A 27,616-nucleotide genomic window follows, 5' to 3' on the forward strand; every position below is an offset into this window, starting at 1 on the left:
TTTAACTCGTCTGTTCACAATCAGAGGTGCCGGGAGCTGGGGCGGTGGTTAGCGAGGCGGCAATAGCCAGGGTGCGTTGAGCAGCAGAGAAAAGGCTCCAGGCTCAACCTCGGAGCTGACTGCAACAGTGCATACACCATTCACTTGTGTGCTCTTCTATAAACACCTTATAGGTCAATTTAAACAAACAAAACCAGCCAAACTGCTTGCTAAAAATACTGATAGTTATTTTCTCAACCTTGCTTCTCCAAGGGTCCTATAGAGTACCATAGAAGCAACAGAAAAATCCCTGACACCAACAGTAAGTATCCAAATACTGAAAAGGCTTACGATGCTCCAAGGACATCTGTCACTTAAGCCACGCTTCACTTGCATACCACACTCAGTATTTAACTAGAAACTTTGAGCCACTGTTTTCATTATCATTGCTGCAATAGCAGCTTGAAAGCAGATGCCTCTGCTACAATCTGGGTCTTGAGGAAGAGTAGAACAGCAGTAGAAGAGAGGGGGACCCTATGGTGTCACTGCCACAGGTGACCCCTGCTCATGCTTGACACATTCCGTCAGGCACCTTATAGATAAGATGGTAGTTCTGTGGCCTCCTGAGGTCTCTCAGGAGAGGACAGGTTAACACCCCAGAGCCTGGCAGCTTTGAACATTCTGAGACTCAAGGTCAGCCATCATCATCTCCAGCACCATTCGCCTAGTTATTATTTAAGCATTTTCCTAAAGAAACACTGACTAGGATATGCATCATTACTAACAAAATAATGTATGCCATTGTTAATAGTAATTACACTGGCTTTATAATAATTGGCCTTTAGGAGGGTTTTTCAGAAATAAATTACCCTCCAGGGAAGATTACATCACATTTTTATATGACCTCTTTGATCTATGTGAATTTTCAAATACGCTAGTAGGGACAGCCACCCATCACTGATTAGTAACTGAGGCTATAAAATGTTGTAGAAAAAACACGAAAGTCATTCAGGAAAGACCATCAACATGTCACCAGAGAAGTGCAAATCTGTATCACTCCAAAAGAGCCTGTGTTGCATGGGTGGAAGGGGAAAGATGAGCTAGATTTTTATCAGCCAGCAAACAACACGACTGCTTTTGTTCTTCAGAGCCATCAAAAGTCTAGAGCTGTGGAGAACACTAAATCGCATTCTGCAACAGCATCACAACACTTCTGCTTTTCCAATACGCCTTTATTATCTGCTTTTTCCAATGACTCTTCTCACAGAGAGGGCATGTCCATTAGTCTCCTTGCTACTGTAGGAGGAAATCGAACAGCCGATTGCAGGAAGGTTTTGGGAATTGCCTTCCCGAGGCATCACCCCTTTACTCAGGGAAAGCAACATGGTGCTGTCTACAGGAAAGTGAAAACCATTAGGGAAGGGAAGTGCATCTTCTGTGCCTGCCAGGAAGGTGCTCCTGAGTGACTTGGTAGCACTCTGTCCTAAGTGGGTTCACACTGATGGCCTCAGCTTCAGTTGCAATGCATTAAGAATAAGGAGCAAAGTAGTGGGTCTCAATAAAGCACAGGCAAATAAAAACTGAAAACAACCCTCGAGGCTATCTACAAAGTTAAAACAACAGCAAAACCTTCTTACTCTTTCTCCAAATGTATGCCAAGCCTATGGAGTAAGGGAACTAGAGAACTTTAGTGAGAGCCCAGAAAGAAAAGCTAAACCTTTTCATCCCCTTCCCCATAAGGGGATGAGAACAAACACATGGCTACCTGCTTGTCTGGTTTAGTCAGCGCCTAACTGTAGAACCTGACAAGGCACTAGTGGGCACACAGATACAGACAAACACACACAGACAGACACACGCACGAATGCATGCACATATGCACAGATATTTTAACTCTTTATCCCAAAGCACTCGCCTCCTTTGAAATGTGCCAAAACCCACAAAAATGGCTCTAAGTCTACATGAAAACTGTGTTGAGCTCATTAGAGCTCATTAGAGATTTGTGACAAGCAGGCCTTGGGAAGGCTATCACATGTGACTTGGTTTACCCGGATGCAGCAACTCCAAGCCAAGCATGGTGAGAGCAGAATTCCAGATTTAATGCACGCAGTTCATGAGTGTGCTTCTGTATGTGGTGGTTTTAGCCTGTTATGATTTTTGAGCTTCAATTTATTATAAGGATCTAACACATGACACATATTTTCAAAACAGACAACAAGACAGCACTGCCTCCTCACTGCTCGGTCCACAGGATACTCCACCAGCAAGCTGCCTGGTGTGCTTTCCTACTCCGTGCTATAGTGTACTGTACCTGAACTTCCTCAAATATCATTGCCTGCTCCTGATTGGTCAGTGTGGTCAGGTGCTTCTGGAGTTCTAATTTGGTTTTAGATGAATTCATTCCTGTTGAAAAGAGAGAAAAAGATAAAAGGTCTACGGGGGAAGTTGGATTTACCACCTTCCAAATTCATTTCCTTCATGTTCTCGTCCACTCACTTCAGGACACTTCTATTCAACAATGGCATCACTGAATCCCATGCTGCTGTGTGAGGAGCTGACTCCACGACTGAACCAGCCTCCTTCACTGAATTCTCAAAACAACTCCAAGAGGGTGTGATATTATCCCAATCTCGACGCAGGAAAATAAGGGCACAAGAGTTGTATGAAGCCTCTTCAAATACGAACGACCCTTGTGCACCTCAGGTGCACGCAGCTCCAGATTACTGTTCAGTGTTACAATACTAAAGACAACCCAAATACTGTCTTTAAAAATGACAAACTCTTCTAACTACAAGAGAACGTGAAAATACTCTTAATAATAAACAGTTGGTGCTGATTTGAAACCTGAATCATACTTCTCCCTTGAATTCCACTTACATCCCTGACATGAGTACTTGTGTGGCTGACACCATTCTCTCATCATGTGTCTTAAGACCATATTAACATTACAAAGGATTCTGAGGAAATGCTCTAAAAATGACTACATAAAAGCCCAGCACCCATTAAAATCTCAACACATTCCATTTCTGCATGAATATAGTACAGGGCCTAGTTTGTGGGGTGGTTTTTTTTTTTTTTTTGATGTCAGGTGTATATATATATATAAAATAGATATAAAGAACGTGTGAGGTTTAAGAACGAAAGAATTTGCTAATCCAACCTCCATGGAATAAAGACCTGCTGCTGGTTTCTTCTAGCCCAAGTCTCCCCATGTTGAGGAAGGAGCCCTGCTAAGGGGCTAGACAAAGCTTATAGTGAAATGTTCATGTGAATATTGATGGCCACCAAAAACATAAGGCCAAACAAGAGTCCTTTATTCAAGATGGTGACCAAGAGCAGCCTCCTGGCACCAACAAAACAAAACAAACAAAAACTAAAACCACTTGGCCTTGAGTTGAGGCAGGGTAGGGTTTATAAAGCCAAAACCTACAATTACATCATACCAAAACCAGGCATGTATGGCTGGAGTGGGGAGCAGGGATATTCAAAAGACTCAACTCAATTGTTTTAAACAATTTGTTTCCCTGTCAAACAGGGAACCTCCTGAGCTGCAGGTAAGGCTGCAGGGGAATGTTCTGCTCAGTAGGATGTGCTTAAATAGCCCTGGGGGGCAGCTGAGTAAAGACTGTGATTACTTCCGGTAGTTAAGTAGCACAAACAGTGGTCAAAGCATCTCCTGGACTGAGGGCTGGAGAGAACCCTCCCAGAGCATGGAGCCTGCAGTGACTCAGGAAACATGCTTCTACTTTACCGCTGAGTCTTCGGCGTCCACAGCTCATGACTTGGGAACTCAGGAGAGGCCAGAAGTCTGTCAGTAGCTAGTCTATCCCAAAGCCAGTGTTCCTTCTCTCAGTTGGTCAGTCCAGCCTTACTGGCTGCACTAGGCACAAGGTACTGACCTTAGGCAAAGTCCAGCAGGCACCTCAGCTTCCAGAATATTAATTTTCCTTAATTTGTCTTAAACTAAGATGAACTCTATAAGGTCAACATAAAACTAATGTCATTCCATTCAATACTTCCTATGTTGAGATCTCAAAATAATCAGAGAGGTAGGAATTTTGTTTTTAGTAATCTTAATGTATAGATAAGAAACCAAGATGCTATGTAAAATTACATATTTCCTCCAAGGTTACCCACCAACTAAGGAGGTGAGCTGTCTGCCTCCAGAACCACCAGATCACTATGGTCCCCTTTGCCTCTCTGAACTGGTAGAATCACGTGGTCCAACACACAGGTAGCTCCAGGACATAAGCGAATACAGAGGTGGGTTGAGGTAGAGAAAAGGCTGTCAAGGTATAATTCTTCACCCCTCCCTGCCACGTACAGGGACATATGAAGGCAGAGAGGCAATGGTGGCTGAGTTTACTAATAAGTACCCAGTGAGGACCAACTGAAAATCCTCCCAAATATAAAAGATGACTCTGATGTAGGATAAGCAACAAACTCTGTATTGTTAGCAAGTGACAGAAGCCTCAAGCTCCTAAGACACACTGAGAACCTCAGGCTGAATCCTAAGCCCCCACCTCTTCTTCACAGTATGGATGGTCAGGTCCTTGGACTGGCCCTAGCCAAACTCAGGATACCTCACCATGCTAGGCCCTTCTACCTCAACCCAATATTCTGTTTTCCAGAGAGAGCATGATTAATTTTAGCAATCTCCAAAATGTTCCTCTAAACTCTGAAATAAGCAAACTGCTCTTCACGTGTCATAGCAGCTGTGTGGTTATGAAATTCACATACAAACTCCAGTCGCTTTGGTGCTTAGAGGCTGTGCAAGCATGTTAGTGCTGAGTATGTAGTGTACCCCCACACACACTATTTGTCTATTTACAATAAATACACATGCACTTCTCCTATTTTATACATTCCGAGACATAACTACATCAAGTGATGAAGAAAACATTCTAAGTCTTCTTATGGTCATATTATTGGTCTTTCCTATAGTTTGTGGAGTGCTAGGTCAGAACATAACTTCCAGATAGAAGAACTTTCTGAGCCACAGTCTTGCTGGATTTGGGAGCCTTTTAGATTTCAGGGTGCTTAATTGGCAATGACAAAATGCTTGGTGGGAGTCATTGGCCTAGAATCTGGGTCCTCATACATGTCAGGTCGGTGCTCTACCACTGAGATACCTCCCACCCAGGACCACCCTTACAGTAATTCAATGGCTGCTGATAAATCATTTCACTCTACTTACTGGACTTGCAACCATAAAAATCAAAGGACCCAAAATCAGCTGTTCTTCCAGGGTGTCCTCTCATAATTTACCATCTTTTCCTTTAAAAATGCTCCCCATACAGTGAATAAAACACATGCTCCCCAGACACCTTGTGGCTCTGTTTAATAATTGTAAATAAATGGATGCTCTCTATAGCAGCACAGTTTTCTATCGTTAATGCATTGTTTCATGTAAAAGAGAACTGAATGATTATTCTCCAAACCACAACAGCAAACTCTTGATCCCAAACAAAACTTCCAGCTGTAACTTTCTGAACACTCAGGCCCAACACAGATTTACCAAATGGAACTCAGCAGCAGCCAGCTCTGCAGATTGTGATCTCTGCCGGTAAGGTCGAAGTCACTGCTGGCTTAGTAGGCCCAATAGGGGCCTTTCCACCATCATGTGCCTTATCTTGACAGCTCATGTGAAAAGAGCTAGTGAGCCTTTCAGTTGCGATCTCTTGTTACAGCAAAACTCTCATTCCAGACATAGTTCATAAGCTGTCAGCAATAGTAACGACATGAAGTGCTTTTTAAAATGAATCATGCTTGTTTCAAGAGCACAGTAATAATCAAAGTGAACCTTTTCAGACTTCATGATGTTAATTTGTCTCATTAAAACAAAATAAACCAGGTAACAGTTCATACCTGTGAGGACAGCTAGCATTATAAAACTCATGTTTGTAAGGGTGTAGAGAAGTTAGGATCTGTGAATAATGGGAGTATAATTATTACAGAACAGTACAGGAAGGCTTGAAAGTTAAAGCGACTCAACTGTGTGGCCAGCTTTATGTGAACTTGACAGAAGCAAGAGTTGTCTGAAAAGAGGGAACTTTGATTGAGAAAATGTCTCCGTAAGATGGGCTCTATGCAAGCTGGCATGCTCTTAATCAATGATGGATGAGGGCAGGCCCAGCCCTTTGTGGGTGGTGCCATCCCTGGGTTGGTGGCCACAGGTGCTGTAAGAAAGCAGGCTGAGCAAGCCATGGATTGGAAGCCTGTAAGCAGCACCCCTCCATGGCTTCTATATCCCCTTCTGCCTCCAGTTTCCTGCCCTGTTTGAATTCCTGTCCTGGCTTTCTTCAAAGATTAACTTGATGAGGAAGTAGAAGCTAAATAAACCCTTTCCTCCCCAAATTGCTGTGGTCATTGTGTTTCACCACAGCAACAGAAACCCTAACTAGGACACTCACCATATGAAGTGCAAATCCACTCACCCAAAAGGATGGAAAGCAGAAACCTGAACAGAGGAGGTGTGTATACCAAATTCTTAACACTACTGCTCCCACAGTCAAAGGCAAAAAGAACCTGCATGTCCAGGGGTAAATAAATGGATCAGTTGATGGACTATTATTCAAACAAAGAAACAGGATTCTGACATGTACGAAATGAGCAGACCCAGAAGATATAATGCTAAGTGAAGGAAACCAAAACCAAGATCTTACTGATCCCACTATATAAGGCACCCACATTAACTCAATTTTTTTAATCCGAAAGGGAAAGAGAGCTCAGTGGTGAGAGACTTCTGTAAGCAAATGAAACTGCATTCAAAGCAAGGCATGCAGCTTGGGCCTAGAAACCCTGTACCGGGGAACAGAGACCAACAGACCCTCAGCACTCACCAGCTAGACTGATCCAGCCAAAACCAGCTCTAGTTCAGTGAGAAGCCCTGTCTGAAATCAACAAGGCAGAGAAAGACAGAGGAAAACACTCATGTCTCTGTTCTGGCTTCTCCACACACAGGCACATATGTATACACATTCACACATCACAAATTACCCCGCCACACACGCACAGAAAAACACAAAGTAGAAAGGTGGCTGCCTAGGGCTGTGGGAAAGTTACAGGGGGGAGAGATTGTTGATGAGCTACGGCTCAGGAAGATGAAAAGTAGGCGGTGGGGATGTTACTCACACTGTGGATGCACACGAGGCCACCCAGCCAGATTTTTTTTAAAAAATAAGTGAAACCAATACATTGTGTATCTGAGTATATTTTCCCCACAATTACTTAGGAAAAAAAGAAACTAGGTCTAAATTTCAATATAGTTTTCCTTTACAGAATTATAGTTTGTGACAAGTATTCTAGATACACAAGAAATAATCATGCCTTTGTTTCTACAATTGGATAATTTAAATCATATGGCAATCTCAAAAACATACACCAACAAAAAGTATGGAAATCTTCCTATAGAGAGAATTTGATGCAAAAAGAAGAAAAAAGGAACACAATACTTCCATCCAGACTCCTCCAAAGGAGCACTGACCACTCCAACCACCCTATCTTCTGCCCCTCCCTGATGACCAGATTCACTCTTGCCAAAACAGTTCTCACTCAAGAGGGCCCTGTCCTCTTTTGAGAGAGGCTAGACTGCAGTTAGATCCTGCCTGGTAGTCAGACAGTTGACCTTGGGCTTGCTATACCCTAGTTTATCCCTAGATGGCTCTAATCTCTCAACTTATTTATAAAATTATAAATAATTCATTTTTCCTCACAAATATGATGAAGATAAAATTGTATCTTTTAGATAGAAAAAAATAGTATCTTTTAGAAACATCTTAGCACTGTTTCCCACAATTACTTAGGAAAAAAGAAACAAGGTCTAAATGTCATTATAGTTTTTCTTTACAGAATTAGTTTGTGACAAGTATTCTAGATATACAAGATGATCATGTCTTTGCCTCTACAGTTGGATAATTTAAATCGTGTGGCAATCTCAAAAACCATACCTAGGTAGAAAGGCTTACTATCAAATAGTAACTCTTATTATCAAATAAATCCTGCAAATGGTGACATTTCACCGTGTCAAGAAACTGTAGTTAAGATGGTCACCACAGCTTTGGGCTTTGACTTTTATTTCCTCCCATTCGTTCCTCAATTGGAACCTGTTTTCTGCTCTCCTCCATTAAAACTACCCTGTAGAGATTGCAGGAGACCCTCTACTGGGAAACATGATTAACTTCTTTAGGTCGCATTTCACTAGACCTCTGTGGTGACCAATCTAAAAGACCCACCAGTCTCACCCAGCTCAGTAAATGATTGACAACATTTATCCGCTAACCTGCTAACCTCTCTATTACTCTGAGTGCCTTGGAGGAGAGATGGTAAGAGGGTATATGAATCCTTAGCTTTGCAACCATCATGTCCAGGAAAAATTCTTGTCACACAGAACACATCCCCCATACAATGTGAGGTCACCTATGTTCCCTCTGGCGTATCTCTATAGAATAGTGCCACAAGCACTGCTACCCAAGGCATTGGTGCTACAAGCTAAGAGCACCTCCTACTCACCCTCTATCCTCTCGCAGAGCTTGTGTAGGCCCTGCAAGGGGCAGCCCTCACACAGCTGGGCTGGTGCCTTAGCAGTCTGCTGCACTGCAGCTACCGTGAAAGCCTGCTTCAGAGTCATCATGATCTCGTCAACCTGTGTAGAGGAGCCAAGTGTCAACGGCAAGTTAGCTGGGCTGACTGACGGGAACAGCAAGTTCATAGGAGAGACTTTGGGTTGTAAATTTTTTTTTCTAGGCTATTTTTCACAGACTGACAGGAAATAGTGAGAATAATTGCTAGGGTTGCTCTCTGTTGTCTGAGATGTCAGCACTCTTAAAGCAGATGAGGTCCAAGGTAAGAAGAACATTATTACTAAGTACAAAGCAAGTGCCTCTGGTCCAACGTGCACAGTGATTCTTTTTCTACTTTTTATTTCTTTTTTTTTTTTTTTTTTTTTTTTTTACCACAACATGGCTCCAGAGGGTCATGAACTTGCTGTACAGCTCTAAAGCATGTCTTCCTACCTCCAGCCTGAGTACTGGGACTTACAAGAACAGGGCTACCACACTTGAGTAAAATGAATGCATTGGAAGTCTAAATGCTACATTAGTGCAGAGGGTGAAGGCAAGCATATCTTTCAAAAATATTGAAATTTAAAATGCAAGTACAAATGGGTTTCAGATTTGTGACACAAAGGTATTGGTCATGAGTGAATAGTTAAAGCAAATACCAATATCAGCTGTCAGCAAGGCTTGACAGCTCTGCTCAGCCAAGGAGACTCAGCAAGGCTGAAATTCCTCACAAGGTTTGCAGTGGGCAGTGTCGTCCTCTTACCAGAGCTTCATTTGTGCACTGGAACACGTAACAGACAAAATGAAAGCCGGCGCCACCGCCACCTGAGCACTCTCGGCAGATAAATCCAAAGTGGTCCACGTGCCTGATGCCCTGTGCAGGGAGAAGGGGTGGGGGCAAGTTGTATGGAGCACTGCTGGCTGACAGGTAGCTCCGTGGTGGCCCTGCCCCATTTACAGAGCACTACAGAGTACTGATCACATATTTTCAAATAATCACATATTTTCAAATAAAGATTAGCACTGTAGTGAAACGATACTTTGATTACAGGAGAGTCAAGGTTTGCAAATTCAAGTCTTAATGCTCTCTTTAGTACTAAAAGATAAGCGGAGTAGCTGACAGAAAAACTAGAAGTTTGGGGAGGGGGTACAGGAGGAACACTAAGGGGTAAACATGAAAATAAAAGTCAACAGCACACACATTCACAACCAAGACACATGAACAAACATGTCCACACAATTGACATATAGGAAGGTTAAAACAAAATCAAAATGCAGTTGTACTAAAATTACAAGCAAATACTAAACAGAAGTGCGTGAAAAATAGCAAAGAATGACTTAGATATCTAGAAGAGCAGCTTTGAAGACTCTGCCAATGTCCCACAAGATCTTAACACTCAAACTTGACTTAAGGGCAGCAAAGAACAGACGCTGAAAGATCAACTACATATAAAACATGGGCGCGCGCGCGCACACACACACACACACACACACACACACACACCAATTATAAATAAAAAACACACACACAGTCCCCCGGAAATAGCTAGAAAGCATTAGTACTAATAACAGGAAAAAGAAAGACAAGTAGACCTATTTTCTCCAATATATTGCTCCAAAAAGCAAAACTGTTATAAATTATAATTTGCCTTAGTACACTGCAGGAGAAAGAGACCACCAATCATTAAAAACAAGCTTTTTTTTTTTTTAACACAATAGCATGTCTACTGTATATATCAGAAGGACTGAAATTAAATCAATAATCTGTGTGAATTTACCTGAGAGCAAAAGGATATCTCCTTAAAATTTTTCTCCAATGCAATCTTTTTGGTGTCAGGACTGATGAGGTAAACTTCAGATTGGCCAATCTTAAAAACAAACAAACAAAACAAACAAAGACATGTGGTTCTCCTAAAAGCTGAATTCGTTATATATGTCAGGACCTATGAGGACACAGAGGTAAGTGGCAAGCTCTTATAAAATTCAAACTACAACACTGTTAAAGAGTTCAAAGGCTACAGGTTATACCATGGATTCCAAGTGACAGCGGATAAACACCTACATGACACACCTGTGTTCTCAGAGGAAAGGACCACATAAGCTAAACAACAATAATAACCCTCCAAGCCCACATCCCCCTTCGTATATAGTTTTCTATACAAGTGAATATTCCAGAAAATTTAAAATTTAAAATTTCCAAAATAACCTATGACAGAGAGTGCTGTGCTGCCCGCCTGGCTATGGAAGCTACCTGACCTCCTCCTCCATATGCTGACATTTCTCCCTTCCTGTGTGTTGGTTTCTACAGATACAATCCTCCTCGGATCAACAAGTTAGCACTCACATCCTGAGAACACCCTTAACTCTCAAGCTGCTCTTCCAAGCACTTCACACTTTGATGTAGACTATACAAAAATCAGCTTGTTGGGGACAGAAGTGTAAATCAGAAGTAAGTGCACCCTAATGAAGATGTCCAAGCCATGCATTCTGTAGTTCCGATTGTAGACTTGTACACAGAGCAGTTTTTGTTCTTAGTATTTCTGAAGTATCCTTCAGGCAAGCGGGACTGACAAGGTGTACAGAACTCAAGTGTAGAAACCACCATCACTGAAACAGTAGCACACTTCTCGAGTGGCCCAGACTCTAGGTTTTCCTAAGGAGGAACCCACACAGGTCTCCCTTACTGGACAACAGTAACTGTATCTCCACATTTTGTATACTTCATCTTAGCAGCCTTCTGCATTCATCTATATAATGAAGATAATCATCTTTTTTTTTTTTTTTTCAAAAATCTTGGAAAATCTCTTAGCTGCATTCTTTTTTTTTTTTTGGTTCTTTTTTTTTCGGAGCTGGGGACCGAACCTAGGGCCTTGCGCTTCCTAGGTAAGCGCTCTACCACTGAGCTAAATCCCCAGCCCCTCTTAGCTGCATTCTTATTTGGATGTGGCTAGGCTATGAGGAGCAAGAGAGAATTTAAAGCCAGATGTGGGCCTGGGTGTCCTCTCATAGCTAGTCCATCACTCGGTCCTATGTCAGCCTGACCCCTTCCATGCAGCCCTGCCTACCTGAGGTCTCGCACCTCTGTCCACCTCTCTTCATCTCTACTGTGTTCATACTCTATAATCTCACTAAACCAAGGCAATGGCTTCTTAGCCCTCTGTTTACTTTCCTTCTCTAAGTACTTCTTTGCTCTATAGCCAAAGCTATTTAATGCTATTCTTTAAATCTTTCAACGACTGTCCAATTTTTTGTACTAAAAACAAAATCCTGAACATGACCTATAAGGTTGTGAATAATGGAGCCTGACTTAGCACCCTAGTCCCATCCCTACCCAGCTTCCCAATTTCTGTCGTCTCCTGACCTTCTCACTAAGGATCTACCTGAGAACCCAGGGACACCGTGCTCTAGGTCCTGGTAACTATGGCGGTGAATAACACAGGAGGTCTCTAGTCTCAGGGAGACTGAAATTCCAGGGATCACATGGAACACAATGTTCTTTACTTGTTTACTTATAATTAAGCTTAGAGCCAGGACTGTGAGGTTGCTATTGGACTGCTCCCCACGTCACATCACTACCTCAGAAAAGATCTGAAGAGAGGAAGCAAGCAGAGCCAGGGCAACTGAGGGGCTGCCAGGCAGAGCAGTGGGGCAGTGTCTTCAGGACTCCAGTTTGGCTCCTTCCCACTCTTCCTACATCTCACATGCTGCTCTCTAAGCTCAGGAGACCCTGCCTATCGGCCACAGGGAACCTCTGCTGAGGGAGAATCATATCCTCAAAGATGTTTCTCCTGATCCCCCAGGCGTTTCCACAGCAGCCACTACTTCTCTACAGTGTCACCTTAATCGTAATTACATAATTACTGGTGTATCAGATGCCTGTCTGCATTGCTGGAATCTACATTCCGTGTGGGCAGAATCTATTCGCAGATGTATTTGTAGCACATTGTAGCCACTTAAATGCACTGAGCAGCTTTCTCAACAACACTGCAGTGTCTGGGGAAAAGCACACAGATCCCTTGCAGCCCAAGTACTACAGCCACTCTGCATTCTTAGTGTACCAGGTCAATTATCCTGACACACCATCTGAACTTTTTAAAGATTAATTTATTATGTTGTAATTGTGTGTGTGTGTGTGTGAGCGTGCATGCTTGTGTGTGAGTGCAGGTGGAGTTATAAGTAGTTGCAAGCTGCCTGATGTGGGTGCTGGGAGCCACTCAGTTCCTTTGTTAGGGCACATGTGCTTTTAGAGGCTAAGCCATGTCTCCAGATCCATCACGTGCATTTTGAAAGCCAGCCATATCCACACCACACCAACATACGTGTCAGTTTCCTTACTCCTTGGCCATTTCACTGCCTTAGGTTCAGCACAATAAGGCCATCCTACATCTAAAGCAGTTTTGTTCACTACCATTATTAAAGCAAAGATTAGAAGGGGCAGAAATACACCAGGGAAAAGGCCACAGACCAGCTCACTTCAGAAAAGCACAGAGCCCTGTCAATTCACACTTAGGAAGATCACTCATCCAGAAAAACTCAAGCCATCATGCAACTCCATAGCTGGCTATCTTATTCATTCTGTTTCTTCCATGGCTATCAGGTTAATATTTTCTGTTTAAAAAACAACATAAACCAAGCAACTAATCTAGTATTTTCCTTAGGGCATAAGTTTTAAATATCAGGTTACTTTTAAAATTCCTGTTACTTTGATTAACAAAGGGTGTTTTACAAATTATTATTTTCAACTTAAAATTGTGTTGAAACATATTGCTTAATATTCCTCTTGAACCTCTTTTATATAACTATTCTTTCTGCAATGAAAGGGTGTCTACAAACCCGTACGTGTAAGAAAGATTTTTCGGACCTCAAAACTGCAAAAAACTGACAGATTTTACCGTGAAGAGCATAGTTCGGTTCTCCTCCATGTCTGTGGGCTGAACTACATTGTGCCTGCCGATTAGGTGATTTTCGATGTCGTTATCGAAGGAGCTAAAGGTGCTACTGCGGAGGCTAGCATCCTGGAACTCCTTCCTGAAGGCCAGCGAGCGCAGTCCAGGCTGTGAGAAGGATTTGCGCATGGGCCGGGCCCCAGGCGCTGATGGTTGCCCCGTGGGCGCATCCCAGTCTATTCTGCGGCCACAGCTCACATGGTTGAACTTCTCGATACACTCGTCGATCAGTGCAGGTGGTGCCTTCTTGTGGGCCACAGTGACCCGGCCACAGAAGAGCACCTCAAACTTTTTGGCGAAGGTGTCATCGAACTCCGAGGGGCAGCGCAGCTCTTCCTGGCGGGCAATCTTCCCTGCCTGCCGGATGGAGCTAATGATCTCAGGCACCTGTGCAAAAGAGGGTGGGGTTAGAGAACTTGCAGCAGTGGTACCAAATAGCAAAGTCACAACTCAGACACAGCTTCCAGAGCAGGCTGACAGAGTGTCTGGCCATACTGGCTCACAGGTCACAGCACTCTCCAAGGTTAAGTGACTAGCTCCAGGGCAGGCTTCGCACTGTAATCTCTAAGGGCTGCGGGGAACTCCACTGCATTTTGAATCTGACATGGCCACCTACACATTCTAGCTCATTCAGAAGAGCCCAGGGCAGTGTCCCTTGAAAAGCCTTCCTCAGTACATGGTAGGATGAAAGGCTCTTCTTATACTTACTGAAATTATGGCACCGTTGTTTTCTTCAATGGCAACTAACGTGTCATGACTTGATCCTGTATTTCCTAGTGTGGATGGATAAAACAACAGAGAGCTCCTGCCCACTTTCACAGAAAACACAGAAAGCTTCTCACAAATAGCTTTGCTTTCCTAATAAAAAAGCCTCAGGAGGAAAGGTTCGCCCATGCTATGGCATCCCTGCCACTCGCTCCTGCCCACTTAGGCTAGGTTCATCCCAGCAGCTTAAGATGGGCGCTATACCACAGGGGATTAACAGCGAGCAAAGTGACCAGCGGCCCAGCATTCACTCTGACATCATGGTTTAGAAAAGCATGGTGAGCATGGACTTCATCTCCTGGTTTATGGGCCAGGTCTTGCTTTGAGTGGACACATACACCTACATTTCCCATTTTCCTGAGTATAAAACTTGCGGTTGAGGCCTAAACATCTATAGTATCCTGTTTATTTAATATCCTAAGCAGAAAAATCCAATCCCTTTTTCAATTCGGGTAAAATACCCAACCAGTGTGTGCTGTAGAGGGAGATGGTTCCAGTTCATTTTGAAAGCAAGCTTGTATTCTGTGTCCATGACATAACTCTCAAAACCCCACTGTCACTAAATACTGATCACACTAAAGATAACCTTTGTGCCATAAAGATTTGTATATCTCCTCTCAAAATATTTTACCACAAGAGTCAGTTACCTTCAGAGAGATATTTTTAAAATATGATTCCAAGGCTAGAGAGTTGGCTCAGCAGTTAAGGGCACTTAATGCTCTTTCAGAAAACTGTGGTTCAATTCCCAGCATCCTCATGGTAGTTGACAACCATCTATAACCCTCTTCTGGCCTCCTTGGGCACTGCATGCATGAAGTACACAAACATACATGTAGGCAAAACACACACACACACACACACACACACACACACACACTCTCTCTCTCTCTCTCTCTCTCTCTCTCTCTTTCTCTCTCTCTCTCTCTCTCTCTTTCTCTCTAAATCTTTAAAAAGTGATTCCTAAAGCACAGATTTAAATATTTAAAAGCTGAACTTTTAGCTGCACAGGCCTTTAATCTCAGCACTGGGGAAGAGAGACACAGGTGGATCTCTGTGACTTTTAGGCTAGTCTGTTCTACACAGTTCTACAATAGCCAGGACCACACAGAGACTGCTTTTAAAAAACCCAAAAGGCCAGATTTAAAAAGGGGGGCAGGTAATGTGTGCAGGGGTGCTGGATATATTCTTTAGTGTGCATTTGGAGGTCAGAAGACAACCTGTGGCCTCAGTTCTTTCTCTCTACCATGTGACCCAGGGATAGAACTCAGGCCATTAGCTTTGTCAGCAGGCGTCCATACAAGCTGAGCCATCTTGACAGTCCAAGGGTGAGGTTTTGCCTGGTGATCACATTTTCGCTGAGTACGTGCTCCTTCTATAAAGCTCACTTCCACATTGCCAGATCATTGTATACATTGTGTGGCAGCCTAGAAAATCGCTATGGGTAGAAAATATGTGGGAGGTGGAGAAAAGAGACAGCAGGAGGTCTGGGCTGTAGCCATAACTTTACTAATGATTCACAGGATCAAAGCAAAAACAAAAGCTATAGCTGACAAGATCAGAAGCACTTAAGATTTTCTAGGGAAAAGTTAGTTCTGTGTGGTAAAAATAGTGTTCCTTCACATCACATTTGCCAACTGAGACCTGCGAAGGGTTGCCACTTTCTTAGCAATGGCGTGGGACTATTTTATAGCAGGAGTCACACATACTTCCCAATTATTAACTGTATTTTCTGAACAAATGCAGCTTATTCCATCCTTTAAAGACTGCTAAAATGTCCAATTTTTCCACACACTACATCTTCTAATACCTCAAGAGAGCAATGATGTTTTCATCATGTTTCAGAGGGGGAAATGTATGAAGCCATATAGGCTCAGGAACACAGCAACGAATGGGGCAGACACAGAACAAGGTACTCAAGTGGCCCCTTGGTTCTGAGAGTCAGAAGGAACTGAGGAGCATACCACACCCTGGTCAAAGTTCAGGCTGTTACTGTTTTTCTAACTACTGGAGCCAGTTCTTTGATTAGAATAAAAGACACACTTCATTCAAAGACCAAGGCCCATCTTTCCTTGCTCTGGTGGGCCTCATCAATTTACTCTCAAGCCTCCTACCACTCAAAACCAGGAAAGCACATGTAAGATGGGAATAAGGTGGACAGATACTGGGACAGATACCAAATCCTGCAGATAAGGGGTAGGGTGAAGCTGTGGGGAGCAGGGGCGACAAAGGGAACAAAGGTGGCCTGTAAGACCTGGCATCAGGTCAGGACTGAAGGGACTAGAGAAGGCAGACAGTGAGGCAGGACAGAGGCAAGCAAGGGCGAAGCAAAGATATATATTATAAAGGCAGGGAGACATGAAAGTAGGCTGGTTGGAGCTCAGAGCTCACAGATACATACATAAAAAGGGGAGTTGTCAATATTAAATCCAAAATAAACACAACCAAAACCCAGCCTGTATGGTCTATAGGGACGTATACACCAAGTTACAATGACTCCTGCCAAAACAAACAAACAAACAAAGACCATTGGGGGCGAATGAACTGGAGACTTACTCCCTCCGACAAGACCTGGTACTTGTAATGGATCTCTTGCCTAGTTCAGTCAGAGGGCTCTGGGCTCTGTAATTGCTGTTGCAGATAAGCGGATAAAGCAAATCCAAACTAACTAGAGCAGAGGAAAGATCTGAAAACCATTTTCCTGGAATAAATCTAACAGGAATTTGGAGTTGGAGTTTCTGATACTATGGGAACCACAACAAAAATGTTAGGTAATTAAGATCAATTGACCCAGATTAATGACGCAGGCCTGTTTAGGTATACAGAATTCTCATTCTGATGAATGCACAGTAAAGGCAGTTTTCGGTCAGGCTCAAGTCAGTATTGTTTCATAGGGACAGGGAAAACGTTACTCTCAGAATCAGGGATACTTCTGAATAACTCCCTTATTCAAGCACTTAGGTCAGCTTTCTAAGGATTTAGAGATTTTAAGGGATTATACACACACTGCAACTGTAATTTTATTCACAAAGATTTAGGAAGGCATTTCTGAAATAATCTTTAGAATATAAAAAAGTCCCTTTTATTTTGCATTTACAGGTTTGTTGGCTGTTAACATATACCTACTTAATGACTCTCTAAAACTCTAAAGTCTCCAGCTTCTGCTTCCTGTAATGTAAACAGCCTGAAGTGACCAGCGAAAATGGTTCCCTCTTCTCTTAACCCAAAAAACCCTACAGAATTATGCAAACCAAGAGGTTCAAGTTTTTGTGTTCACTTTATGAACACGCATGAAACTACCCAGGCCATGAAAGGTATACGTGTCTAAAAAGCCACCAAGTAACTGAACAAAAGTCACTTTAAAGAAGCAATGTGTACCACTCTGGTGGCACAATGGCATAGTAGGTGTGTTCTGCTTAGGCTGAATGGTGGGGATGGTCACAGGTGACAAAACAAAAAAAAGCTACTGAATTTTGGCTGTACATGCTTAAGCAATGGTGGGCTTAAAGTGAACAGGCACCTGAGACACTCCGATGAACTAAGAGCCCAGGGACAGGTTAGCCCACACTCAAGTTATCCCTGACACAGAGATGGTCCTCACTGAAAAGGAATAAACTGTTCCAAAGCTAGAAGAGGAGGCTGCACAGAAGAAAAAGACAAAGACATTCCAGAAGAAACAGAAACTTATGCCGCTGGAGTAAATCCAGTATAAAATAAATGCAGATAAAAAAAGTTTGTTTTTTGTTTTGTTTTTTTTTAAAGCCATTACTGTCTCTATTTAAAACAATAATGATTTTCCTAATTACATAACACAGAAACCACTTTGAAGCTGCAAAAAGAGGGCAGGAAATACTACTTTGTCCCTCAGAGGAAATGTTTCATATTGTTAAAAGAAATGTAATAGAAAAATAGTCTGCTAATAAGAATTAGTACTTGTTTGTTGATCATGAGGGATAAAGTATATTAAATCAAGTTTTTCCTTACCACACCCTCTATGTCTTTAATTTCAAACGAAACTCTTGACAGCATCTTCTCAATATATTATTTAACAGGAAAAACCAAAATAGCTGCCATTCTCTATACATAACACACAAGACCGCTCACTCTCTATACATAACACACAAGGCCGCTCACTCTCTATACATAACACACAAGACCGCTCACTCTCTATACGGAACACACAAGACCGCTCACTCTCTATACATAACACACAAGACCGCTCACTCTCTATACGGAACACACAAGGCCGCTCACTCTCTATACATAACACACAAGACCGCTCACTCTCTATATGGAACACACAAGACCGCTCACTCTCTATACATAACACACAAGACCGCTCACTCTCTATACATAACACACAAGACCGCTCACTCTCTATACATAACACACAAGACCGCTCACTCTCTATACATAACACACAAGACCGCTCACTCTCTATACATAACACACAAGACCGCTCACTCTCTATACATAACACACAAGACCGCTCACTCTCTATACATAACACACAAGACCGCTCACTCTCTATACATAACACACAAGACCGCTCACTCTCTATACATAACACACAAGACCGCTCACTCTCTATACGGAACACACAAGGCCGCTCACTCTCTATACATAACACACAAGACCGCTCACTCTCTATATGGAACACACAAGGCCGCTCACTCTCTATACGGAACACACAAGACCGCTCACTCTCTATACGGAACACACAAGGCCGCTCACTCTCTATACGGAACACACAAGGCCGCTCACTCTCTATACGGAACACACAAGACTGCTCACTCTCTATACATAACACACAAGGCCGCTCACTCTCTATACGGAACACACAAGACCGCTCACTCTCTATACGGAACACACAAGACCGCTCACTCTCTATACATAACACACAAGGCCGCTCACTCTCTATACATAACACACAAGACCGCTCACTCTCTATACATAACACACAAGGCCGCTCACTCTCTATACATAACACAAGGCCGCTCACTCTCTATACGGAACACACAAGACCGCTCACTCTCTATACGGAACACACAAGACCGCTCACTCTCTATACATAACACACAAGGCCGCTCACTCTCTATACATAACACACAAGACCGCTCACTCTCTATACATAACACACAAGGCCGCTCACTCTCTATACATAACACACAAGGCCGCTCACTCTCTATACATAACACACAAGGCCGCTCACTCTCTATACGGAACACACAAGACCGCTCACTCTCTATACGGAACGCACAAGGCCGCTCACATGTACTAGTTCACTTGAATCCACCTCCTCCAATGGCTCCTTCTGATGCTATGGGCTGGCAGCCAGGGAAATAAGACACATATGTATTATTTCTAGGGAGAGAGTAGAACACAAAGCTAACTACATAGCACAGAGTGGTCCTGTGCTAGGGTCCATCCTGTCTGTCCTGGCTTCACAGGGTAAATCAGTACCTCAATGCCTACTCTGAGCTTAGGCTTAGCCAAAGAACTCAGATGTCCTGTCTCTCCCCAGCTGGCCGGAAGCATCTGGGCAGGACAATGATAATGAACACACCCCAACATGGAGCCGTTTGTCCATTTACAGCTGCTGTATCTTGCTATCCCCAGTCTCTGGCTTTTGTCACAGGTGAAACAGAAACCGTACTCAGCTTCCCTAGTTCTAAAATGGCAAATTACATCAGTAGCTTCTAAATCCCATGAAGATCTGTAGATTATATACAATCAGAAAACTCAGAGTCATTAAAAAAAATTGTCTGAAAAGTTCACTGCACGGTCCACCAAGCTATCACCTTCCCACACTTATAAAAATGATGAGCCATGAGAAACACTTTAATGGCTCACTCCTAACAGAGTAGGAGGAGTTATGAAAAGAAAAACAAAATATGCCATTTATATGGTAAAAAAAAAAAAAAGTATGGCTACAGAGGGCTCAGAAAAGGTAAGTCTGTGCGACAGGAGACAGTTTAGTGAATAAAATGTTTACTATACAATCATATCTGAGTTCAGGTCCCCAACTCTTGTGTAAAAGGCCAGGTATGGCACCATGTGCACGTGACTGGGGCTCATTGGGTATCCAGCCTAGCCAAATTAATAAGATTTGCAGTGAAGAGACTTTGTCTCAAGAAATAAGGTGGAGAGTGATAGAGAAAAACATGATATCAACACACATATAAACATATATACACATATATCAAAGACACACCATGCACACAGCACATATAAATACACCACACCACATACACACACAGAGCATGCAAAGTTTATAAATTACTCTTTACAGTTTCTAAAACAATCTGAAAGGTTGGAACATTGGTTGGCAGCACTAATGCTGTTAGAACTCTTTAGCCTGCTGAATATATATCATATCATATCATATCATATCATATCATATCATATCATATCATATCATATTATATATATTCTGGACAAAACACTGGTCCTTGACCTAATCCCTCTTACTGAATACATCAAATCTTAACTCAAGGGTGGCTGTGCACCAGAGTGGTCAGTGTTCCTAAACCCTTCTGCCTGTTGCCAAAGTCTAAAGGGGGCTGTTTGTCTGTTGGAGGCAGAACCCTAGCACCTGCATTTTTAGAAGGGAACCATCCCTTGTGCCATTTCCTAATATCAGCTGGGTTCAGGTCTTTATCGCCTGTCCCTCATCAGACCCTGAGGTGAGGCTTTTCCATCAAAGGAATGCCCTCTGTGCAATGCTCATCAAGCCAAACAATTTGTCATTTGAGACTTCAGTCAAGGATGAGTGGGGCAAAAGCAGCCACACTGCATGGTGGGTCCCAACCACACTTCACAGACATGGGCAAACTGTCAAAGACAGAACTACCAAGTCTGACTACACAGAGAGGATGACTGACCAAGGTGGGCACTACGGGTCACCAGAGAGAAGTGCTAAGCACATAAGGAGGACAGAGGAAGGAGTTAAAGAAACTGTGAAGTACAGGTCGGATGACTTTAACATTTCCTGCTTTTAACCCTTCTTAAAATAAAATCAGCCACCAAAGTGCCCAGGGAATCCAATTAAACTCCATTTTTAATCCCCTATGCAAGAAAGGATTTAATAAATTTGGCCATATTTGAAAAACAATGTTCAGAAACAGAGCCCAAGTGAATTACTGTTTGAATTGTTCACCCAATCTCCCCATGCCCTGCCTGTTTTATAACTCGAGAGTTAAAAAAACAAAAACAAAAACAAAAAAAAAAAAAAAAAAAAAACCACACTGACTGAGTACCAGTGGAGAAAACTGGACAGGAAGACACAGGGCATTTGCAAAGCTTCTAACACCACCTCACACCTGAGCCAAAATGCGCCACTTGGAAATATGTTTCCCTTTGATGCATGGGGTCCATGTCTGAGTTCATCAGTGTGCTGTCCTGATGGCAGGGGCTGGGATACCATGCACCAGGCCTGCACACTCTCATTTTGGGATTTCACATACACCCTTTGCTTACCTATAAGCAGAATTCACCAGGCCAAAAACACAGCAGAGAGCTTTTCTGGGTTTTTGGCCAGATCTCCAAAGGCAAGACTTCATTTCTTAGGTAAAAGATAAGGCCTTCCTTCCTTAGGGAACCTGAAGAAAAGAGGAAAGCCCCACAGGACGCGAGTGATAGGCAACAAGAAACAGACCTCCCTGAGGAGTCTGCACTTCTACCTCAAACCTCAGCAACTTAAACACAGGCTGGGAAGCACATCCTCACACTGATGGGAAAACACTGCTGAACACGCTCTACCTAATCCACAGAAACTGAATCAAATTGTAACGTTCATTCTCAGCAAAATGAGGCCTGCCTCTGCCCTGGTCCTCTCCCTCTGCCTTCTCTCAGAGCCCTATCTTGACCTGCATGGTCTAAAGTCCGATCTCAAGAACCAAGGAAGAAACAAACACAATCACTGTCATTTTTCAATAATCCTTCCTTCTTTGATGGGGGGAAGGGCATCTTTTGTTTCCAGGAGGGAGGGTTCGAGACAGGGTTTCTCTGTATAGCCCTGGCTGTTCTGGAACTTGCTTTGTAGATCAGGCTGGCCTCAAACTCATAGAGATCTGCCTGCCTCTGCTTTTTGAGTGTTGGGACTAACAGCATATGCCACCCCACCCCCATAGATGATACGCATTTAATACATCTTCACAGAGAAGAAAGGCCCTGAAACATAACATCAGTCACATCCTAGCCCAGAAACATCTACAGCTACAGGTTTTTTCTTCCGTGTGGCTCACCATGTATATCTCAAGGCAATCATCTACACACACACACACACACACACACACACACACACAAACTGAGTCTTAATTTTATTTCTTTTAAAGACTAGTGAAGCCTATCCCTTCTCAGAATTAAGTTTTAAAGTATATAAAAAATGGTACAAAGGAATGGGAAAGAATTTGATATTCTAATAAAAATAATTTTGATAGTGCATCTGGTCACCATATTTAATGACTCACTGATAAGTCACATTCTGCCCTAATGATGCACAAAGTACTTTTAAAAGTGTATAATCTATAGTATAGTAGTAAAATACTAACAGAGTGAGGAATGATCTTGGCTCCAGGCAAGAGTCTTAATGGAACTTGCTGATTGGCAAGTGGTAAGTCTTTTGTTATTCATAATATGACATTTTCCCATACCTAAATTTATGCTAATATGTGACTCAGAGTGGGTCTCCAGAGAGCTCAGGAGCCAACTGTATGATATGAGGCTTAGAAATTTGGTCCCATCATCACCTCTTAACTGGGCAAAGGTTGCAACCAAGTTAATTAATGAAGTAGTAACACCTCATTAGTGTAACCTACAAAAAAATTCCCCATTTGGTAAACACATAGAAATGGCACATCTAGAGGGCACAGGAGCACAGGCAGGTGGGACAGGATAGTCTCTACCCTAATGGAAACCATGCTCTATTTATGTCTTCCATTTGGCTCCTCCCCAGTTACATCTTTGTTAAATGAGGAAACATAAGAAAAGAACTTTCTGAACTTTATGTGCCATTAGCAAATCACTGAATCAAGAATAGGTGGACTGAACCCGATTGTAGTGGTTAGAAGGGAATCCTGGGGCTAACAGATGGCCCTGCAGTAGATACAGTGCTGTGGGACTGACGCCTGCAGTGCATGCAGTGCTGTGGGACTAAGCCCTCGTCTATACTCTATGGAGTGATTAGCATCAGAACTGAACTGAGCTTGTGCCTGGAAATTTGCAGAACTTGATGTTGGTGTGGGGAAAATATCCCCAAGGACTTCACATCAGAGGTATTAGCAGTAGGGTTTGGGGGTTGGGAGAGGGGCTCAGGTAGTACAGTGCTTGCACACAAGCAGAAGACTGAGTCTTGATCCACAGTGTCCTTGCAAAATTGGATATGGCGATGAACTCCTTTAACCCCAGTGCTGGATGGAGGTAGGAATATGTATGTAGACAGGAGGATTCCTGGAACTCTCTGACAAGTTAGTCTAGCCAACTGATGAGCTCCAAGCTCAAGAGAAACTGTCTCAAAAACAAAGTGAAAAGACGTAAAAGATGCACTGAACTCTGGCCGACACACAGACCACTTATAAAAAAAAATAATGTTGAGAATAGACCCTAACACTGTGGTTGTATCGCTGTTACTACTACAGGAGCTGCTAATGATCTTACTGAGTTCATTAACAATCAGAGGAATAAGCTAGATTTTAGTTGGAAGTTGATGAAAATAGAGATGTAATACACTGTTTTCCCCTTCCAACTGCATGTACCCAACCTCTTATCCTCTGAGCCCAGGTTAAGGACCACTGAACTGAAGAAGTCCAGGAGAGGGTTACTCCAGGAAGGACTCCAATAAAAGAAGTCTAGATAGCCATGAGGGCTGGGGAGCAAGGAGCCTGGAGGCTGATACAACCACAGACTCACTGTACAGCAAGACAACTCAAAACTAGCTAGGACCAACATGGCTGACTAAAATCACCAGTGTCCTTTGCTTTATTTATAACGGCATCTCCATGTCCTTAGCTTTACAAAAGTGTCTGCTCCCATCATGCATCTGACTTAAAATTACCTGGGAAAACGTGTTGTGAGACAAAGAAGCCTTCCGTGTGTCTCCCATCATCTAACCAACAATGCTCAAAAATAATTCCCTGGTTCCATTAAAGTAGCTATCCCAAAACCCCAAAGACCTGACTCTCCTGATGTCACTTCACGTCTTCTGAAGAGAACGCTCCACTTTTCTGAAGCACCATCTTTTTACTTAATAAACTCCCTTGCTTGTTTTACTGAACAACACAACTTTGCTTTGTACTGACATCCTCACAGTTTTTCTTGCACAGAGGAGAACTCAGGGTGTGTGTGTGTGTGTGTGTGTGTGTGTGTGTGTGTGTGTTTATGTGTATGTGTATGACAGAGGAGAACTCAGGGTGTGTGTGTGTGTTATGTATATGTGTGTATGTGGGGTGTGTGTGTGTGTGTGTGTGTGTGTGTGTGTGTGTCTCCAAAGCCATCTCTATCATCCCAAAGCCAGAATGGAAAGCTATAACTAAAGTCTCTCACTTAAAAGGACAAAATGTAATTCCTGAAGAAAGTAAATTCTGAACAAAACTCAAGTGTCTGTTTGTTAGAGTAACAAGATTGGCTTCCATATGCTATAAATTCAATGCAAACACATTATAGCTCATTCCAAATGTAACAAGTACATAATTTAAGGCTGATATACTTGATTGTCCAATTAGTCCTTGTATGTAACTCAATCCAATTCAGAAACTGATAGGATTTTGTGGATTTTCAACTGTCAGCCCCATGTCATCCCTGACAGCTGGAATCTTTGCAATCTCACTTCAAGAATCTGCTGTTTGGGTTGTGGTTCACATCTGGCAATCAGGCAAGAGGCTCTTGTTCTAGAATGCTTTTCCATCAACTCCCAGGGCACTTAACACCAAGAGTCTCTGTCCCACTCCAGATGTTGTACTGGAGATCACGTCAGTTTGATTTGTCTCCATGGACCCTGCAGATGCCCTTTAACATATATGGCACAAGAATGGAAGCTTTCACAGTTTTTCTACCTTGAATGTATAAAATGGAAACTATAACCATACTTCGATTCACATACCTACATGCTCCAGCATGTTACAGATAAACGCTGTAGGTTAAAATGGAAACAAATAACAGAAGGCTTCAACTTCTGCTTTTCCTTATAGTTTGGGGGGAAATGTGCCTGACGACTCTTCACACAGCTCTGTGCACACCCTCTTAAAGAAAAGCCAAATTTCAACATGGTGTCATTCCATGACAGGGTACATGGATGGTGAGGGAAGAAACTAGGAACCAAGAGAGATTAGCAGCCTTGACTCAGGCAGTGGCAATCAAGACTGGAAGCAAGATGAGTCAGAGAAGCATTTCAGATTAAAATAGGCAAGAAAGGCAACTGCATGGAGGGTTCCCAGGGACAGCAGAGGACGCTGGCAGTGGTAGAAGAACCACTGTCACTCACACACATGCACGTGCAAAAGGTGGGCGGGGGGGACCTGGAAATATGAGCACGAGTTCCTTTTTAGGGAGATCTATTCCCAGACAATTAAAAGGAAAAGATATTGTGCCATTGTGTCACCAGGATGCTGGATAGTGCAAACCAATTCCTCAGATCACTGTGGTAACTGGCCAAAATGATGGAATTGTTTTCAAAATAATGAATCTATTTTAAATTATTATATAATTTCCCCTTCCTACCCCTCCCATTTAGCACTCCACCCCTCCTCAAATTGACCATTTTTCAAAAGAACTAGTAATAGCAAATGTGTATGAAAAGCTGTAATTTCTTCCAAACGTTTTCATCCTAAGTGATATCATTTTAAGCTATTATTTATTACTTTGTTATTTATTACTGTGTATACATGATGTGTATAGGGCATCTGCATGCCATGGTCTGCAAGTAGAGGACAGGTAGCAACTCTGGCATGTCCTTTCCCCCACCTTTATGTGGCTTCTAGGGATCAAGTTCCTTTCCAGGCTTGTGTAGCAAGCACCTTTACCTGCTGAGCCGTCTCCCTAACTCAAACCAGACCTTACTAAACTTACTGTTAAACAGATCTTACTAAAGAACAGATCTGAGTGGGGGCTGTGTGTGCAGACTCTGGGCAGCAGTAATATAGGAGTTTGCTATTTTCATATTCGTACAGTGTTTTCCCCTGTACTACATAAATGTTAGGGTTACAACCTTTAAAGGATTTAAAAATTTTAAAGCACACTTTGGGAGTCTACATGATAGCACACCCTTATTTAATTCTAGTACTTGGGAGGCAGATGCAGGTGGATCCGTGTGAACTTGAAGGTATCCCATTTTGGAGCACTGTCACCAAAAAATGTATACTTTTTTTCTTAATCTGTCTTTTCAAAGTTACTACTACAGTCAGGTAAGGGCTTCTACCAGTGAATAAGCTATTAAATCGAGTTTTTAAAAAAAATTCTTCCATATCAGAAGCACAGTGGTACACGTAATTTATAAGTTGCAAACACGAAAACCCCTTTCAGCTGGTAGGAACCCATGGCAGACTCAGCTTGCCAAAGGTTCACGTGAAGGAGATTTTGGGACCTGAGTTTGCTGTAAGTCTGGGATAAGCCCACAGAATGACTTGGATATCCAAAGAATGGAAAGAGCAAAACTCTAGGGCATTAGGAGAATGTCAACCTTACATGAAGAGAGGGGTCATGACCCCACAGTCCCTCTTGCTGATCAGACTGCACGGGTTCTGATTTTAGAAGATTTCAAAAGCAGCAACGAGGGTGGTGTAGTGTATGCAAGGCTCTGAGTAGAGAATGGGGGAAGGAGCCAAGGGCTTGAGTCTAGGAAGGGCCTCCAACTCCCAGGGAGTAAGTCTATCCCCAGAAAAGGCTTTAACATTATGTACCAGCAAATGAGAAACAGCAAGTGAGTGAGTTACACACTGAGTTGTGGTAAGAATGTCACCAAGTACACAATAAATACATGCAGTTTCTGTGTGTCTTTTTTAAATTTAATTTATTTTTTTAAGGAGTAGGGTAGAAGTTGTGAGTACTAAGAACCTGCTTACCACCTCCACCTCCAAGGGCCTGCTGAGCACAGAGCATGCAAGAACTCAGTTTTCTCCCCCTGCTAGGGGGATGCCGATTTCTTTCACAGGATCAGACATCCACTGCCAGGACTGTTCCTAGAGAACCAGCACAGAAGCCAAGCCTGATGAGAGATAAGGAGACCGCAGGAGACAGGAGCTGCTGCTGGGAACCAGCCCACGACTGGCTGGCTGTGCCATGCCAGAGAGCCCTATGGTGTGGCCAGAAGCTTCAAGACTTGCTAGACTGAACTCTGATCCACCCACTACAATTAAATCCCATCTACCAAGAGGG

At 42.8% G+C, this 27,616-nt stretch overlaps 1 protein-coding gene across 8 annotated transcripts in view; it reads right to left on the reverse strand.

Annotated features, from left to right (window-relative positions):
• Positions 1-27,616, reverse strand: part of Tbc1d1 (TBC1 domain family member 1) — a 201,924-nt gene that overhangs the window by 82,829 nt on the left and 91,479 nt on the right. For 7 of the 8 annotated variants that reach the window (XM_087583787.1, NM_001427317.1, XM_087583789.1 and 4 more), the window contains 5 exon segments: positions 13,433-13,873; positions 10,319-10,408; positions 9,304-9,414; positions 8,491-8,623; positions 2,291-2,382 (listed from right to left, as the gene is read on the reverse strand). In XM_087583787.1, the coding sequence (XP_087439913.1) occupies positions 2,291-2,382; positions 8,491-8,623; positions 9,304-9,414; positions 10,319-10,408; positions 13,433-13,873 (867 nt within the window). 8 annotated transcript variants of the gene reach the window in all.

The sequence above is a fragment of the Rattus norvegicus genome, chromosome 14 (genome assembly GCF_021556685.1).
Source record: "Rattus norvegicus strain SHRSP/BbbUtx chromosome 14, alternate assembly SHRSP_T2T, whole genome shotgun sequence".
Taxonomy (NCBI): Eukaryota; Metazoa; Chordata; class Mammalia; order Rodentia; family Muridae; genus Rattus; species Rattus norvegicus.